This window comes from Colletotrichum tamarilloi (genome assembly GCF_030869305.1).
Source record: "Colletotrichum tamarilloi strain Tom-12 chromosome Unknown Scaffold_4.1, whole genome shotgun sequence".
Lineage (NCBI taxonomy): Eukaryota > Fungi > Ascomycota > Sordariomycetes > Glomerellales > Glomerellaceae > Colletotrichum > Colletotrichum tamarilloi.
In genome coordinates, this window is record NW_026849387.1 from 1,209,418 (window position 1) to 1,224,429 (window position 15,012).

General features: G+C 54.4%; 4 protein-coding genes across 4 annotated transcripts; all 4 read right to left on the reverse strand.

The window, feature by feature from the left end:
- Positions 1-1,348: 1,348 nt before the first annotated feature.
- Positions 1,349-2,529, reverse strand: CTAM01_02065 (uncharacterized protein; the record flags this gene model as incomplete). The annotated part of the gene is made up of 2 exons (XM_060518104.1): positions 1,349-2,008; positions 2,074-2,529. The coding sequence occupies 2 exons, from the start codon at positions 2,527-2,529 to the stop codon at positions 1,349-1,351; spliced, it is 1,116 nt and encodes a 371-aa protein (XP_060387638.1).
- A 2,270-nt stretch (positions 2,530-4,799) lies between these two features.
- CTAM01_02066 (uncharacterized protein) lies at positions 4,800-5,180 on the reverse strand (the record flags this gene model as incomplete). Its single annotated transcript, XM_060518105.1, has 1 exon — positions 4,800-5,180. One exon carries the CDS (start codon positions 5,178-5,180, stop codon positions 4,800-4,802), a length of 381 nt encoding a protein of 126 aa, XP_060387639.1.
- Positions 5,181-5,692: 512 nt separating this feature from the next.
- Positions 5,693-8,360, reverse strand: CTAM01_02067 (uncharacterized protein; the record flags this gene model as incomplete). Its single annotated transcript, XM_060518106.1, has 3 exons — positions 5,693-5,831; positions 5,887-7,993; positions 8,207-8,360. The coding sequence occupies 3 exons, from the start codon at positions 8,358-8,360 to the stop codon at positions 5,693-5,695; spliced, it is 2,400 nt and encodes a 799-aa protein (XP_060387640.1).
- A 1,245-nt stretch (positions 8,361-9,605) lies between these two features.
- CTAM01_02068 (uncharacterized protein) lies at positions 9,606-10,492 on the reverse strand (the record flags this gene model as incomplete). Its single annotated transcript, XM_060518107.1, has 3 exons — positions 9,606-9,848; positions 9,951-10,224; positions 10,431-10,492. 3 exons carry the CDS (start codon positions 10,490-10,492, stop codon positions 9,606-9,608), a joined length of 579 nt encoding a protein of 192 aa, XP_060387641.1.
- Between the last annotated feature and the right edge of the window lie 4,520 nt (positions 10,493-15,012).

Below are 15,012 nucleotides of genomic sequence, written 5' to 3' on the forward strand. Positions count from 1 at the left end.
GTCGACATGGATATGCGGGACTAGTTCGCCTCTTGACCCCACTAGCAATGGACGTGTTGTCTTGCCCGGTTTTTCATTTGGTGACGAGACGGCTCCACGCTTCGGCCGGCAGACGGTAGACCCCTCATAAGGCTCATCCTCGTGGTCTTGGGTGAGGTGTTATGCCTTAGTTTTCCAGGACTGGTGGAGTGTAAGAAAGCGGCGCAGTTCTTTTTCACGCCCGTCTCGTGTAAGTGAGAGGAGGGTGAGTGCGGATGCAGACAAGCATTGCTCGTTCAAAAGGGTATCGGTGGTTGTCCAGATATCCACCCGCAAAGCACTCACGGCACTGGAACCCGAGTATCTGACCAATATCTGCATCCTGCAGTCGGAACCACAAAGCCTGGGGTAATAATGTCGCGGTCCGGGCTCTTTTCTCGAAACCTTTGTGGGGTGTGGAAACCGATCACCCGCCGCTCGGGATGGATGAAGAGACTTCGACTTGACTCGACAGAGTAATCCTGAAGGTTGCGCCCCAACTCCCGGCGACGCTATTGAACAGCTGCGGGAGCCTCCGAGGCGGACGGTGAGAGGCCAGTTCGTCGTCGATCACTTCTTGTTCATGTGCCTTCTTTTGGGGTATGTAGGGGGGGCTAAAGCGCATGCATGTGCGGGCGGCTGATCCCCCTCCAAGGAACAGTTTTTGGAGACGCGTTTTCCTGGGGAATCGCGAGACATTCTTGATTGCCGGTGGTTTAGATCGTCTGGCTGTCAAAAGTTGGGTCAGATGACAGGCTACTCGACTACATGTGTTGAACCTATTGCTTACTGCTTAGCGCGGAACAGCAATGATTCGCCTTTTTGGGCCCTTGGTGGTCTCGGAAGTGTTGCAATATTAGCTGACGTCTCATACGTCGTTGATGGGAATCTGAGAGAACTTCCCTTTCTGCGACGAACTGTTTGGTCATCCGATCTATCAGCTCCTTTATGATCAAAGGGCCTGCCACATTTGGCGCCCGCCTCATCATGAGAACGGTTCTTCACTTGGGAAACCAAGTCCCTTGGCATACCACAGCGTAATGGTCAAGTCATCAAATGGCAGAACGTAGTCTTGTAGGAACGAGTAGTGGATATCATTCGTAGTCATCGTAAGTAGTAAAGAAGTAACATCGTCTGATGAACGAAGCGCATGGTCGCCTGACGACCTGCCCTCCTTTTCAGATCAAAACACAAGACCCAGAGACGCCTCATGCTATGCCGGTAGAAGAAAAAGAGAATCCGTAAACCCCCCATTACCCGAAAACCCGAAAAATGAAGACCGAGCAGACCCAACCTGCCGGGACGAATGAAGAAGACATAAGGCGAAAGATCAGATGAACCATATCCCCAAAAGGAACAACCCAATGGCCAGAGACCACGACGGCGCCTCTAATGTCCCAGCAGCGGCTGCAACACCACCATCATCACTACCACCTGCTCCACCAGAGCCTGGCGTTCCAGAAACAGTCTGGTTGTTGGTCATGTTGGTCTGTTTCGTGAAGAAGAAGTCGGGCGCATCCGGGATGGTACACACGGCGTCCGGCGCTGTCGGGTCCGCGCACCGGCCCTCGTGGTCGGCCTTTCGCGCGTCAAGGGACGAATTGAAGTAGGCCCTGACCGACGCCACCGTCAAGATGGCATCCTGCTTGGGCGGCCCCCCCGACCAGAGCGGATTCCCGTTGCTCCAGTGCTGGAGGATCAGGTGGCCCCCTTCCGTGGGCACGGCGCTGCCGTTCATGGAGCCCAGTACTTTCCCGTCGGCGTAGAAGGTGACGGCGTTGGGGAGGTAGTCGATGCGGTACTCGTGGAAGGCCGCGGTCGGGTCGAAGCCGAGGTTGACTTTGAAAAAGTTGCCAGTGTCGACGGCATTGTAGCCCTTTTCGAGCGAGGCACGGGACTGGAGGACGATGTTGACGGGGTAAGTGTTGTTTGACGAGTTGAATTCTCTTGTGAGGAACTCCATGTCGATCTCTTGTGTGTCATTGTGGTACTGTTCTTAATGTTAGTGGACTTGATATAAGACGTAAAGGGGGGTTTGTGGCAATGGCAACGTACCCAGAAGAAGGCAGCACATGTCCCAGCAACATCCGGGATCTTCATCATCGCCCTGAAAGAACCATACTGCACATCCTGACGCGCCGAGTCGATCTCCGCGCCTGGCACCAGGCCATTCGTCGTGGCGCTCTCGACAAGAAGCTGCAGTCCGGCGTCGGCCTTTGTCGAGCTGAGCCCGAACGAGCTCGACCCTTCGTGGACGGAGGCGACGTTCTCGGTCATGAACTTTTCTCCCAGGGGTCCGCGGGCGTTTATGTTTGTCTTGTTGAACTCTTGACGGGCCCAGTCTGTATTTTTCGTGATGTTCTTGACTTTGGTAAAGTCTGTCTCGATGAGGTCGGTGAAGACCTCCATCGTGCCGGTGATATTGGTCGCATACCCGCATTCGCAGGCCGCACGTACGAGGGTTGAGAGCGAGCTAGCCGCAAGCAGGCACGCTGTTGTAGGATTTCTCATGGTGAATATGTGGTGATATGTGTAGATGTATGAAGGTGGGTGTAAGGAGAGATTGTTATTGGTCTTCGCGGGACCATGTAAGTAACGTGAGGATGTGAATATCTCTACTACTGCCAGAGTAGTACAATCCTCCAAAGTTTTTGACAGAGAAGTAGTAGAGCCGGTCCAAGCACGTCTTTGACACAGTCAAGACATGAGGAGAGGCCAAAGGATGACGGGATGCAAGTGAAGCAAAGGGTGACACCCAGACGAAGATAAGGGTAAATGAGGCGCGAGTGGAAGAACAGAGACGGAGCAACGGCGCAAGATGGAACACTACAACACCAACAACAAACGGATGAGCAGGCAGATACAAAAAGTCGAAGGATGGGCAGGATCATCGGTAGACTATGTAGTAGCTCTAGAGAGCGGAGGGCCATGCGGTGCAACCAAATCATCGTGCCAGTGCCTCTAGCTGAACGGGGTGCTGCTTCATCTACGGGTGCCGAAAATACAACCCTCCCCTCCAACTTTCCCAATGTAGGCACCCATCACACACACCCGAAGCCCTCCCTAGACGGACTGGTTCAACGGACGGACTCGAAGTCAGGAGCACCAAGGGGAGGGGCTGGCAAAAGGATCAAAGACAGACAAAGGAACAGCCCTCGACGTTCGACACGACGTTCGAATATAACGGCATCGTTGTCAACCGTTGTTCAAGTGGAGGGAAACAATAGTCCCATCAAAGATGAACCATGTGGCCCTGACTGACGGCTGGTGTCTCAAGCTTCCCGTCCACCATCACCGCGATGCCAGAAGCGGCTTTGAAACACAACGCGGGTAAGAATAGCGACTGCTTGGAACAAAGAAGGGGGAGTCGTTGGTAAGAACGGGCAGAAGAACTTCCAAAAAGAGAGAGAGAGAGAGAGTGTGTGTGTGTGTGTGTTGACTGTCCCCCGTTCAGTTCTCTTCGGGTTGGGCTGGGTGGAATTTTCGCTCCGGCGGAAGCCAGCCACATGTGGTGTTACGTCGTGTCGCCTCGACGTCGTATCGTGTGCCCTGCAGGAACCCGCGCAACACACCGCGTTCTACCTTGGGATTGGACGGATCATAGAGTGCCGTAGCAATGCTGGAGCCCCAAGTCGGGCTTGGAGACAAGACCAAAGAAGCTCTTCTCACTGCCGTCCCCCCCCCCCCCCCCCCCCCCCCCCACCCCCCCCCCCCCCCCCCCGGGGGGGGGGGGGGAGGGAGGGGGGGTGAAGAGGGGGGGGGGCCCCGCGGGGGTGGGGGGCAAAACAAAAAAAGCACCCCCCCCCCCCCCCCCCCCCCCCCGCCTTCTCTATCTCTCGTCAAGGCATGGGCGGGGTGAGTGAGAGGCCAAAGCCACTAGGCTAGAAACCCCGCCGATGGGCTGTCGGCTGTCTCAGAGAGCAGAAGACAATGAAAGCAGCTCCGCTGGCCCATCAGCTCTCAAGAAAGAGGCTCTGTCAAATCCAAAGAGCATGCCTTCTATCGTGTGCTTACCGTGGGGGCCCAGTATATCGTGGATATCACGAGGCAGTTAGTCCTCTTGCCGCCACTTCAGCTATCCCAAGTTCTATCTCGTCTCGATCTGATTCACCTTAATCGACACTACGGGACATTTGTATGATGGCCTTTGCACAGAGAATGGCTATGTGCCGCAGAAGCTAAGCGATTGTACTTGGGACTCGGTTGGCGACAACTTCTGAATACAGTATGTATTAGGATAGAAGCCTCGTGTCCTATAAGAATGCAAGAAGATGAAGAATCCAGACGTGATGTCGCTTGACACCATTTGCCACGCAGCGACTATAATTCCATCAGCAACTTTCGTCACGGTACGCTGTCTCGAGGGCTCTCCATCATCAACCAAATTTTCTGCACCCTCCAGCATCGTAGGACGAAACCCATGGCTGCACTTGCTTCTTATGACACGCCCGCTCATTCTCTGGAGACTGCCCATTAGCGTCCAGCCCCGGCTCCGCTCGAACTACCTCATCCTTCCCAAGTTCTTTGTTATGGCCTACGCCCAACGTCAAAAGTTGATCTCTTTGTCGCCAAGCTACCTGGACTTTCTGGTGGAGAAAAAAGGCCCTCTAGCGCGTATGGTGGAATGTATGATGGAATGTTGTCATCAAGCAAAGGCGTAGACACATAAACACCTCAGAGTCGCCTCACTCCAGTGCGCAGGAAGTTCATCATGTAATGCCAATGAGAAGTGATATTCATAAATATGCTGAACGGACAGGAAACTATTTATACACTTGCGCTCAAGAACCATCTCCACACCTTTTTCTCCCCCGTCTCTGATTAAGCCAGGCTTGTTGGTTCTCTTGTCTTGAGAGTACACATCCAAGCCAGCCATGGTGAGCATCTGTCTCCCATACAATCCGCTCATGCCAAGACAAATTTACACGGCAGATGATCAAATCAGAGTAGACATAAATTCCAGGATAAGCAAATACTGCAATCTGTATATCGAACAAGGTATCTGAGCAAAGCGAATCGAAAGATAGCAATGATAGGAAACAGCGCATAACAGAAGCAGGAGAGAGAACAGAGTAGAGATCAACAAGTAGACGCAATATCAGCAGAGAAGGAAGGACGAAGGAGAAGAGAAAGATGAAATGGATATCAGCAGCACAAAACATTAGTATGAGCTAATAGAACAAACGCGCAACAGTCATCACCAAGCCCACCCTGGACCAGCCAACAGTGCCCTGAGGCAGTCTCTGGGATGCGTGAGCAGGGCCCGAATTATCCCAATATCCTAGGGTTGCTTTACCCAGGAATCCGTGCCGAACCCAATGCCCCCCACCCTTCACCGTTTACCTGCCCCGTTGTTGCCGTGACCATGTCCAATGCTGGGACGCTCAAAAGAAAAACCAAGCCAAGGAAACAAGATACTAAAAAGACCAGCTGAGCAGGCCGGTATACGCGTAATAATCATCCCAAAAATTCAAAAGCCTCTCTTCTGTGACGCCTGTCCCCTGCAAAGTCAAGGGGAATAAGCCTCAGACCGAGAGGGAGTGTTCGATCAACCACTCCAGATCCGTTACGCCGAAACCCATCAGACGAAGAGGTATATGCCAAGGAGAAAAAAGCGCAAGGAAAAACCATTCAGGAAAGGAAAGACATAGGAAATCGTTCAATCATCTTGTGACTAGTACACGCTATCCTCATCGGCCCCTTGCGAGATCATCGAAGGGGTCGACACGCTCGAGGAAGCTTCCATTTCGACCTGGTAGCCGACGAGTGCTTGTGCGTGCAGGCGGAAGGATTCTCCCATAAGTCGGGTGATTCTAGAGTCTTGTTAGCCATCTAGTCTTTTATAGAAGGGTGATAACAGTCACTTACCCCCAGACCACGACCTCGTCCAACATGCTGCCCCACAGACGGGCAACAACAGAGCTAAGCTGGGAAGCATAGGCCTCGTCGAGGTCCTTGTCGAAGAGCTGTCGAACCTTGTTGTACATGGCCAGTTCCTCCTCTGTAGCTGGCTCTTCGTCATGTTCCAGACGGTAGAGCCAGAGCGAGAGGACAATCATGAGGTCAAGACCACACAAGGCATGCTCGACGCTCCAGTTAGTCGGCGAAGTTCGTGCAACCCAGCGCACGCCTTGGACCACGGCAATCTCGATACAGTTGTAGCATTCCTGAATGACCTTGATCATCTCACTGGAGCGCTTCACGCGATCCCGCGCGGCTGACATGGCAGCCGCAACCTCATAGGAATCGTGGTAGCGCAGCGCCTCTTGCACAGATTTCAGATCAACTTCCAAGCGAGTCCTGGCGTTCCGGTACAAAGCCTTGGCATTGAAGATGAGAGGGTGTCCCTTGTGAGGAGCACTCAGTGGGACTGAAACATTCTCAGGCTCGCAGAGCTCGCAGGACTTCTCCCACGTCTCCAGCGCGAGTCTGAGCTTGTACTCGGTCACAACATCCTGAAGTGCCTCGGGACTGCGCTTGTGGTACCACACTTCGAGGAACAGGGCGTTGATCATTACCCGCGACGCAAACGCGCTGTACCTGAGTGTCTCTCCCTGGAACAGGTTGTCGTGCGCCTCCATGAAAGTGACCACAGGCGACGCCTTCAAATGCTCGTGCCAAGAGGCCTCGTCCGTGACCTTGAGGTTCCAGAGTCCCTCGGTGGAAGGGAGCTGCAAGTCCTCAAACTCGTTGAAGCTAATTGCCGGTGTGTGGTTGTACGTCAAGGTGAGCAGGCCAAAGAAGATGTAAACCGCGTAGTAGGTGCGGCGGCAACCTTCATCCTCGATCCACTCGCTGCGGGTAGGCTGAGCGCTGTTGCGGGCTTCCTGACGAAGCTTGAGCTCGTAACGGTTTCCCGCAACCATGTTGGCGAGCAGACTCTTGATAGAGCATGCCCATTCGAGTCCCTTCGGATCACCACTCCAGCTGGCAAATATCATGTTGAGAAGCGAGCCCTGCATCGTCCACAGAGGGCACTTGCGCGAGCTAAAGTTCTCCTTGTTCTGCAGGAATTGGTTGACGAGCACCTTGGATCCAATGTGCATCATATAGGCCTGGTCCTGGTCAAATGCGTAGAGCGCACCGATGCTCAGCACTGCGAGAAGCAGAGCCGGAGACACCTTGGTCGAGTCAAAGGACGCAGGATGCAGGAATGGAAGATGGTGGTGGAACAGCCCAAAGTACGTTGATAAGAATCGGTTCAAAGAGGCCAGGTTGGGGAGGCGGAAGCCATCGGGGATAGCATGCTCAGTGTCTTGCGCGCGGATGTTGTCGAGAATCTGGTTGCGTTCATCGTCGCTCGCAACCTGAGGGGCACGGAATCCAGCAGTTGACAAGGTCGCCTCGGTGACGAACGGGCTTTGCGGCACAGGCGTACCAGCTTCGGAGTTTGGCAGTGAGTTGATCATGGACTGCAGCGCCGGAACGAGGCCGTTACAAGTCTGTCCGTTGATGGGCGGAAGCTGAACGTTGCGAGGTTGCATGGTGTTCGTGCTGTTGAAAGACTGCTGAGACTCGAACGAGCCAGATGCTGATGATGCAATGGAGTGCGCCTTTGCTTCTGACGATTGAGACATGAAGCTCTCCCACTGGGGAACAGGTATGGCACCTGAAGGGTAGGTGGCAGACGAATCCATGGCGTGTGGCGAGTAGGGCATCGATGGACTGCCTCCTGCGCGTGCGCCGGCGGCGGCCTTGTGTTGAAAGTCTGCAACCAGCATGGCGGCTGTCTCGAGATCGAAGGTGCCATCGTGAGAAGCGGCTTCAATCTGGTCTATCGCGGACTGGTCAAGCATGGGGGTCTTGGCTGGGCCGCCGATAGCTCTCGTCTTCGGGCCTGAACGTCTCTTGCCATCGCTGTGAAGAGGAACACCTCCGTCTTTGGCGTGCACGGTACGATCGTGACGAAGGAGAAGATCGCGTCTGACGAATGTGCTGCGGCACTTCATGCACTTGAAGGGGCGCTCTTTGGTGTCTAGTAGAAGGAGTTGAATTAGCGAAATGAATCGAAGTGAAGACAACTGGATACGAATGTTGCTTTGCGTGGAATTGTTGTCGCATGACGCATCGAGGCAAGGTCGAAAGGAGGGGTTGCTTAATGTCGCGAGGGGTTCCCAGTCGAGCGGAAGCTTTGGGATGTAGGAGGAGGAGGGGAGAAGAGGGGTTCCGGGAAGATAGGTGCACTTACGGGATCGTTCATGTCTGCTGCGGTGCTCACTCCTGCTGAAGGCTCTGTTGCAGAACTGGCACTTGTACTTGCGTTCCGGTGCGAGTGAGGCTTTTCGCGAGGCCGGCGTCGAAGATGCTGACGTCGGAAGGACTGCGACGCTTGCGCCAGGCATATTGAAGGCTCGGGTGGTGGTCGTGATTTTTGAAGATATGTCGGGTGGCTGGGCCAGCTGTTGCGACGACGACGACGACGACGGCGACGAACAGATGTGACGGCTTGGACGATGTGCACGACGGCTCTCTTGTTGTTGAAAACGATGGTTGAAATCGCCCGGCTCCTAGGGTTTCCTCCTCGCTCGGCGCGCTCCCGTGGAGTTTAAAGTGTGTCTTGATTAGACTGGTAGATGTTGCTGATCATTTGGTTCGATATTCTGGTCATAGGAAGGACGTATGTGTGGTTGAAGGGAAAAAGCTGGCGAGTAGCCAGTGTTGAAGCGGCGTGTCTAGAGGCGACAGGCGCGCTTGAGTCGTGATGATGGGCCGGGAAAGGCGAAGAGTGCGCGCGTTGGGTTGCGTGTTGGAGATGGATGATGATCACGAGAGTGGGAGAGAAAAACGGAAGAGGGGGAATCGAAGAAAAAGTAGGAGGGGAGAAGAAGAGGAAAAGAGGCGTCTCTGGTGAGAACGGTGGGGACACTGGACTGCGACAGTGGGAGGGACTTGGTGAATTGGAGGGGGTGGACACATTGGATAGGAGGGGAGGGGGGAGGGAGCGCAAGAGAGCACGAAAGAGAGGGGAGGGGGGGCCAGACAGGGCGCAGAGAGCAGAGCAGAGAGAGAGAGAGAGAGCGAGAAGAGAGGGGAGAGACCAGAAGGACGACGATGGCCCGAAGCTGGAAAATGGAAGAGGGACAGGTACATTGGACGAAGTACCTTTCCCCCCGTCTCTTGGGTGTCCTCTCCCGCCTCACCTCACTTGGAACAGGCGGGAAAGAGGCGGGCAGCAGCAAGTGGCATGGTACGTACTGCCGGATGTCTTCTATCGATGGTTCTCTGCCAGGTGGGTAAATACCTGAGGAAAGATACTTTGATAGCTAAGGTGGAAAAGTCGAGGTGGGTTGGGTAGGTACTTCCTTTAGCTACTCAGATGTACCTAAGGCAATGTATCTCAGATGCAGGGTTCCTCAGGCAAGCACAGGTAAGGAAGGTCGACATAACAACCTGAGAGGTACATCCGGCTACAGCTCTTCCTCCCCTTCATTTTTTTGTATCTTTATTTATTCATCTTAATCCAAGCACATTGGTCCCCACTGCGACTCACTGAGATGGATGAAGGAGGGGGAGGAGAGGAGTAGGAGGGCCACAATGCACACATCGCAGAGAGAGGGGAGGGGGGAAGAAGGACGGGAAGGGAGGGATTAGGAAACTGGAACGGGCTCCAGTGTTTGTTCACCGGGCCACCAGAACAGCAGAATAGATCCGACCTGGGCCTGCTGGGCCGGCTCCATCAGAATGAGCAAGGGAGGGATGTGTGAGTTGGGATCCGAACTGGAGGTGCTGGGCGGCGGGCCATTATCCTTGGGCCTGCTGGCCGAGGATGTAGTGGAGAGGGGGGGGGAAGGGGAGCCCTGAAGCGGGAGTGGATGAGTTGAGGTACATACCTATGGTAGTTAAGGTACCTGAGGTTGGGTGGATGGGTGGACGACAGACCCCCCTGTCGTCTACCTTCCAAGCGGCCTGCCAGCGACACAGCAACCGGCAACCAGCCAACCTGTAACCCCGAATGAGCAGGGCGAGCGAGCATGGCAAGGCCGCAAAGCAGGTGCACCAGTGACTACTGCGTACACGTACCTTACCACCGCGCCGTCAGAGTCCACGTCCGCGGCCAGCTGGAGGTCACGAGTGAGTGGGAGTGGAGAGGGGTAACCCGCCACGATACGAATAGAAGGGGGGGGGGGGGGACTCGGGAGAAGAGGAGGGGGCCTCGGCGACGGTGCTTGCGTCCATTGCTGTGCTGCGCTGTGCTGTTGCTTCTTCCTGTGACAACCAACTTACAAGTTCCTACGAGCGAACCATTGAAAGTGAGGGGGGAAAGATGAGAAAGAGGAGGGACGGCAAGCTGCTGTATGTAGAGGTGATGAGTCCTTCAGCAATTGATTGGCTCCAAGGTGCCGGACGGATACGTCTGTCTGTCTTTTCATCGGCTTCGGCTTCGTAATTAGGTAGTCAGGTCAGTCCTTGACCTTCTCCGCCTCCTCTTTTCTTTCCTCCCGTCTTCTTCCACTGCCTCCTCCTGCACTGTCATTCCATGCTGACCCTGTCGTGCTGCTGTTGCTTCCGCTGTCGTTGTATTCGTAACCTCAGGTTGGATGACCTAAGGTAAGGAAGCAGGAAGGTACATACATACATACATACAGTACTCCGTAGGTAGACTAGGTAGAACCAATGCCGCTGCAATGCTGTTGGCACCAATGCACACACTTGCACAGAGGCACGCCGCACACGCATGCTGTCCACAAAAATAAAAACCACCTGCTTCCACTCCGAGCAGGGAAGGAGGTACGCACCCACTCCTCCTCACTTTCACAGCAGATGACGGGAGGTAAGGTTCAGGTCGGTTAGCACTTCCTGGCTCCATTTCTACATACATACCTTTCGTGCTTCTGCCTGTATTTCCACAAGTACTCCCGTACCTGACCTGCTGTGCTGTTATGTCAGAGGCGGAATGCAAACACTCTTTTTGAGCTACCTCCCCTATTACGGATAGACTGGTAGGGAACGGGAAGGGAGGGCCGGAGCTATGTAAGCAGGCACTGACGATCCCACTTCCATGTCACTCTCTTGCCTAACTTTGCGCACAAGATACTTCTGGCCTTACAGATAGATACCTCACATTTCTTTCATTCACTGCCACTCTGCATCACGCAGGGCATCCAACTTTAGCTCCAACTTCCAGCTTCAGCTCTCCAGTCAGCCTTCAAATGTCTCATTTCAATCACAGCACGAGTCGACGAGAGTCTGAAAGTAATCGAATAGCATCGAACCTCGCCGCATCATATTCGTGACCAAGTACTCCGTACCAAAGTTGCCAAAACTCCGAACCATCTCCACGATCCATCCAGCCCACGCAATTAGTTTGCCTTCGTCCAATTTCCATCAAATTTCTCGGAACCATGAAGGTATGCATCATTGTATCCATATAGTACCCTCATCTCGTCTGACACACAAGAGGCGAGGAATCTAACTGGATCGTGTCGCGGCTCGCTATCATCATCACCATCCAAGACAATTTTAGGGGTCAAGAGACAAACGAACGGATAGGGGCAAATACCAGCCACTCAAGCTCGAGAGGGATAATATTCCTGCTCTATTCGTACAGATACCGTCGCTCACTATCCCATCCCGCTCGACAGAGCAGGGCCCAGTCATCACTGTCTGTCCGTATCGGCTGGCCCCCTTACGAACACGACGCAACATGGCACGTAGAGGATTCAGGGATTGCCAGTAAAAATTTTGTCGCCAAACTAGGGGGCACAGCTTCCTCTCGCGGCCGCTAGTGCTCTGTCTGTCTACATTTAGCAATCACGAGGATGGAATCGATGGATTTGCCTGCCCTCGAGCACAGAGGCATCAAGCCATCAACAACAGCACAGGCGTTCGAAGGCGGTACCTGAGCTCACGCAGTGCACCATACCATTACGCAAAGTATCGACTATTCGTCCCGCCATTGTCATCCTGACCAAAATTACAGCGCTCAGATTTTGGCCCGCGGGACGGTGAAATGGAGCGCACGAGATTTGCAAGGCCTGGCACGCACCCGATCCGTCCGGAGCACAACTAGCCACTTTCAGACACCACGACCCCGGTATCCAGTACCCACAGAAACATGGCAGGGGAAACCAAAGGGCGGATGGCCGGGTTATGGGACGCTTCAAGGATGTTTGCTGGGGTGCGTCAAGACGTCTAGGGGGGCGTGAGCCCATGGCAAAGAGCCGGTCGATGAGCCAGTTCAGTTGAGCACCTACGAAAACGCACATATAGAGCACTATACACGACTACAGCACACGGGCTAATGGCAAGCGGTGCTGGACTTCCGGGCTATTTAGGGGGGTCCCATTCGGGGTGGACTGGACCAAGGCAGTGGTACGCGACACTAAGGCAAGCATTGATGTGCTGGTCCCAAGTGCCCTGGGCTTGATGACGGGAAGCATCCAGGGGCGATGATGTGGCCGGTTGGGTCATCATCGTTGAGCTGTCCAGAGAACTCGAGGCTCGAAACTTCAGGCCATCCAGCTAGAAGGAAAAAGAGGAAAGACGGCGTGATGAAAGGTGTGCGGTGTGAGAGAAAAGGCGGAACAGCTGAATGGCAAGGTAAGTCAAGATATGCATGGTATCCGCTTCACCAGTTTGTCCCGTCCCATAGCTCGCTCACCTTACTAATAAAAAGGCATGCAACGACATGACATTGTAGCTCAAGGCCAGTTGACAGGCGACTAGTCGCTTCCCAGTTGCACACTGGGCCATGTTATCCTGGTTCATCAATACTTGCTTCTGGATCAAGCGAAACAAAATGCCTTGCTTAATAGGAAGGCGGGTGTTAACGAGCACTGACGTCGCCCATGTGTCTACCGAGAGAGGCTCGCAGATTACCGTCTTGCAAGAACCCGAGGCTGGAAGAGAGGCGACGTGGAAAAGAAATTGCAGTTACGAACAACTTGGGGGTTCCCCTCTGTCCCAGCAGCTCGCTGCCCCTCCCGGCCTAGCCTCGCTAGAACCCGGACCGCCGATTTGGTTGGCAATTTCGCCCCGGCTCCGGAACTCGAAAGGGAGGACATGAACAAGGGCGAGTCGCGAAAGGCCTGGCCGGAGAAGAAGCCTTACACAGCTTCCAGAATCCAATGATTCTGTGATCCCCTCCCGCGTCTCCGACTCCTCAGAGAGCCCCTCATCAGTATGACCAAACCCCCACCTGGCTGGTCATCAACCCCTCCTCCTTTGTCGCTATTTGTGTCATTGTCATTGTACGGATACGATCTTGCGGTAAAGTCTCGGTTTATATCAAGTACCAATACTCAATATCCGTACAGCAAAGTGGATGGACAGCTGCTGATTGATTCTTGCCTAGGGCTCTGTCTGCGCCATGTGAAGCCGGTCCCTAGCTGATCGTGGAGTGCTGGTTGTGCAGGTCAAGGTTTCGAGGATACCCAGCTGGCAAGACCGTCCAACAGGATGGGATGGGATGGATGGGATGGAGTGCTCTAACGGACAAGCTAGGATTAGCAGCGAGTTCTTGCCGGGCATCCCCTACCTCGAGCCAATGGGCAGAGACCCCGTCTCCCGGTCCCCGGACGGTACATCAGCGCGGTCAGGGTGCATCCGGTACTCGGATGATACGTGTCTCGACAAGCTGCACTAACGCGCGCCGGCGGAATACATGCTTGTTCCCGTGGACGGCGACCCATCCTGTCACTCACGGCGGTGAGGAGAGGTATCCCTGTGTACCTCCTTCGTGCAGGTCGAGGACAAGTACGCGGTCCAATACACGTGCACTTTGTGGAAACAAGCAGGGAGTAGTGTACATAGTAGCTGAGGATGTGCTCCAATATGTACACTAAGGCATCCTCCTAGAGTCCCACTCCAAGGCCGACCCGCCGTTCTTCTCGCCGCGGGTCTCAGGCTGCAGCTCACATGCACCTGTTGCTGGTGTTCGCATCGCGGAGGTGGGAAAACGGTTCTATGTCACAGCACGTCTGAAGTGGGTGGATGCTGGCACACGGCTGGATGAGCAAACGCCAAACGGCCAATTCTATGGACCACGGCGGTTGTGTGGGTCTTGCACCATTTCAAACGTGGCTCAAGGACGCGGTGTTCACGCGCCGCGCCTACTCGACTTGCATTGACCAATCACCACCATCAAGGCAAAACGCAACCAGACGCGTTGAGAGCATAAAACAAGAATGACAGAAAACTGAACCACTGCGCTGGGCTGGGCTGGGCTGGGCTGGGCTTGCGTTTGGGATACCCGTCAACCCGTACCGCTTCCCGCACCCGCACCGCTGCCGCGTGCGTACCGCGACTTACCTTAGTACCCGGCCGAGAGAGCGGGACGCATTTTTTGTAGTTCGATTTGGGATGCGCCTGAATCATCGTTGATGAGACACGACCTACGGACACACAGACACGTCGTCTCTTGAAAAAGGCCCATGGCCATGAGAGAGAGAGACAGAGAGAGAGAGCCACACTTACTAACTATCACTCGGGATGCCAGATGCCCGACCGCCTCTTCGTTTCTTTCATTCCTCAAAGGCGGTCAGTAAGGTCTGAAGCGGTCGGGACTTGTTTTGATGCAAGATGCTCAATAGCCCTGCTTAGGTCCTGGAATCCTTGGGAACACTTTGTTTTTTTGCTCGACTACCAAACGGTACACCTGCGACCGCCGACAAGCATCCGGGCAAGCGGGTCGTATCCCCCTGTTTACATTAGTTGACCGACATGGTGAAAGAGAGAACTCCAGAGACAGGGCTCTGGTCGTGGTCGCCGGCGGCAGCAGATCGAAAAAGGAGACGACAAGACGATCTGAAATGATACGAAGCATGGCCATGACCAGCCATGCCGCTATGCGCAACACAGACCATTGTGCACTATTCCGTACGGAGTATTGGATTTGGGCATAATCAACAAGTGGAATGAGAAAGGCGACAACCGACCCACGGCTCCATCGCGGGCCACGGAAGCGCTCCCGCGATCTTCGCCAAACGAGATGATGTCGACGTTGTTGTCTCGACTCTCGATGCACTTGGCCAGTACGGCTAGGTAGTCAGTCAC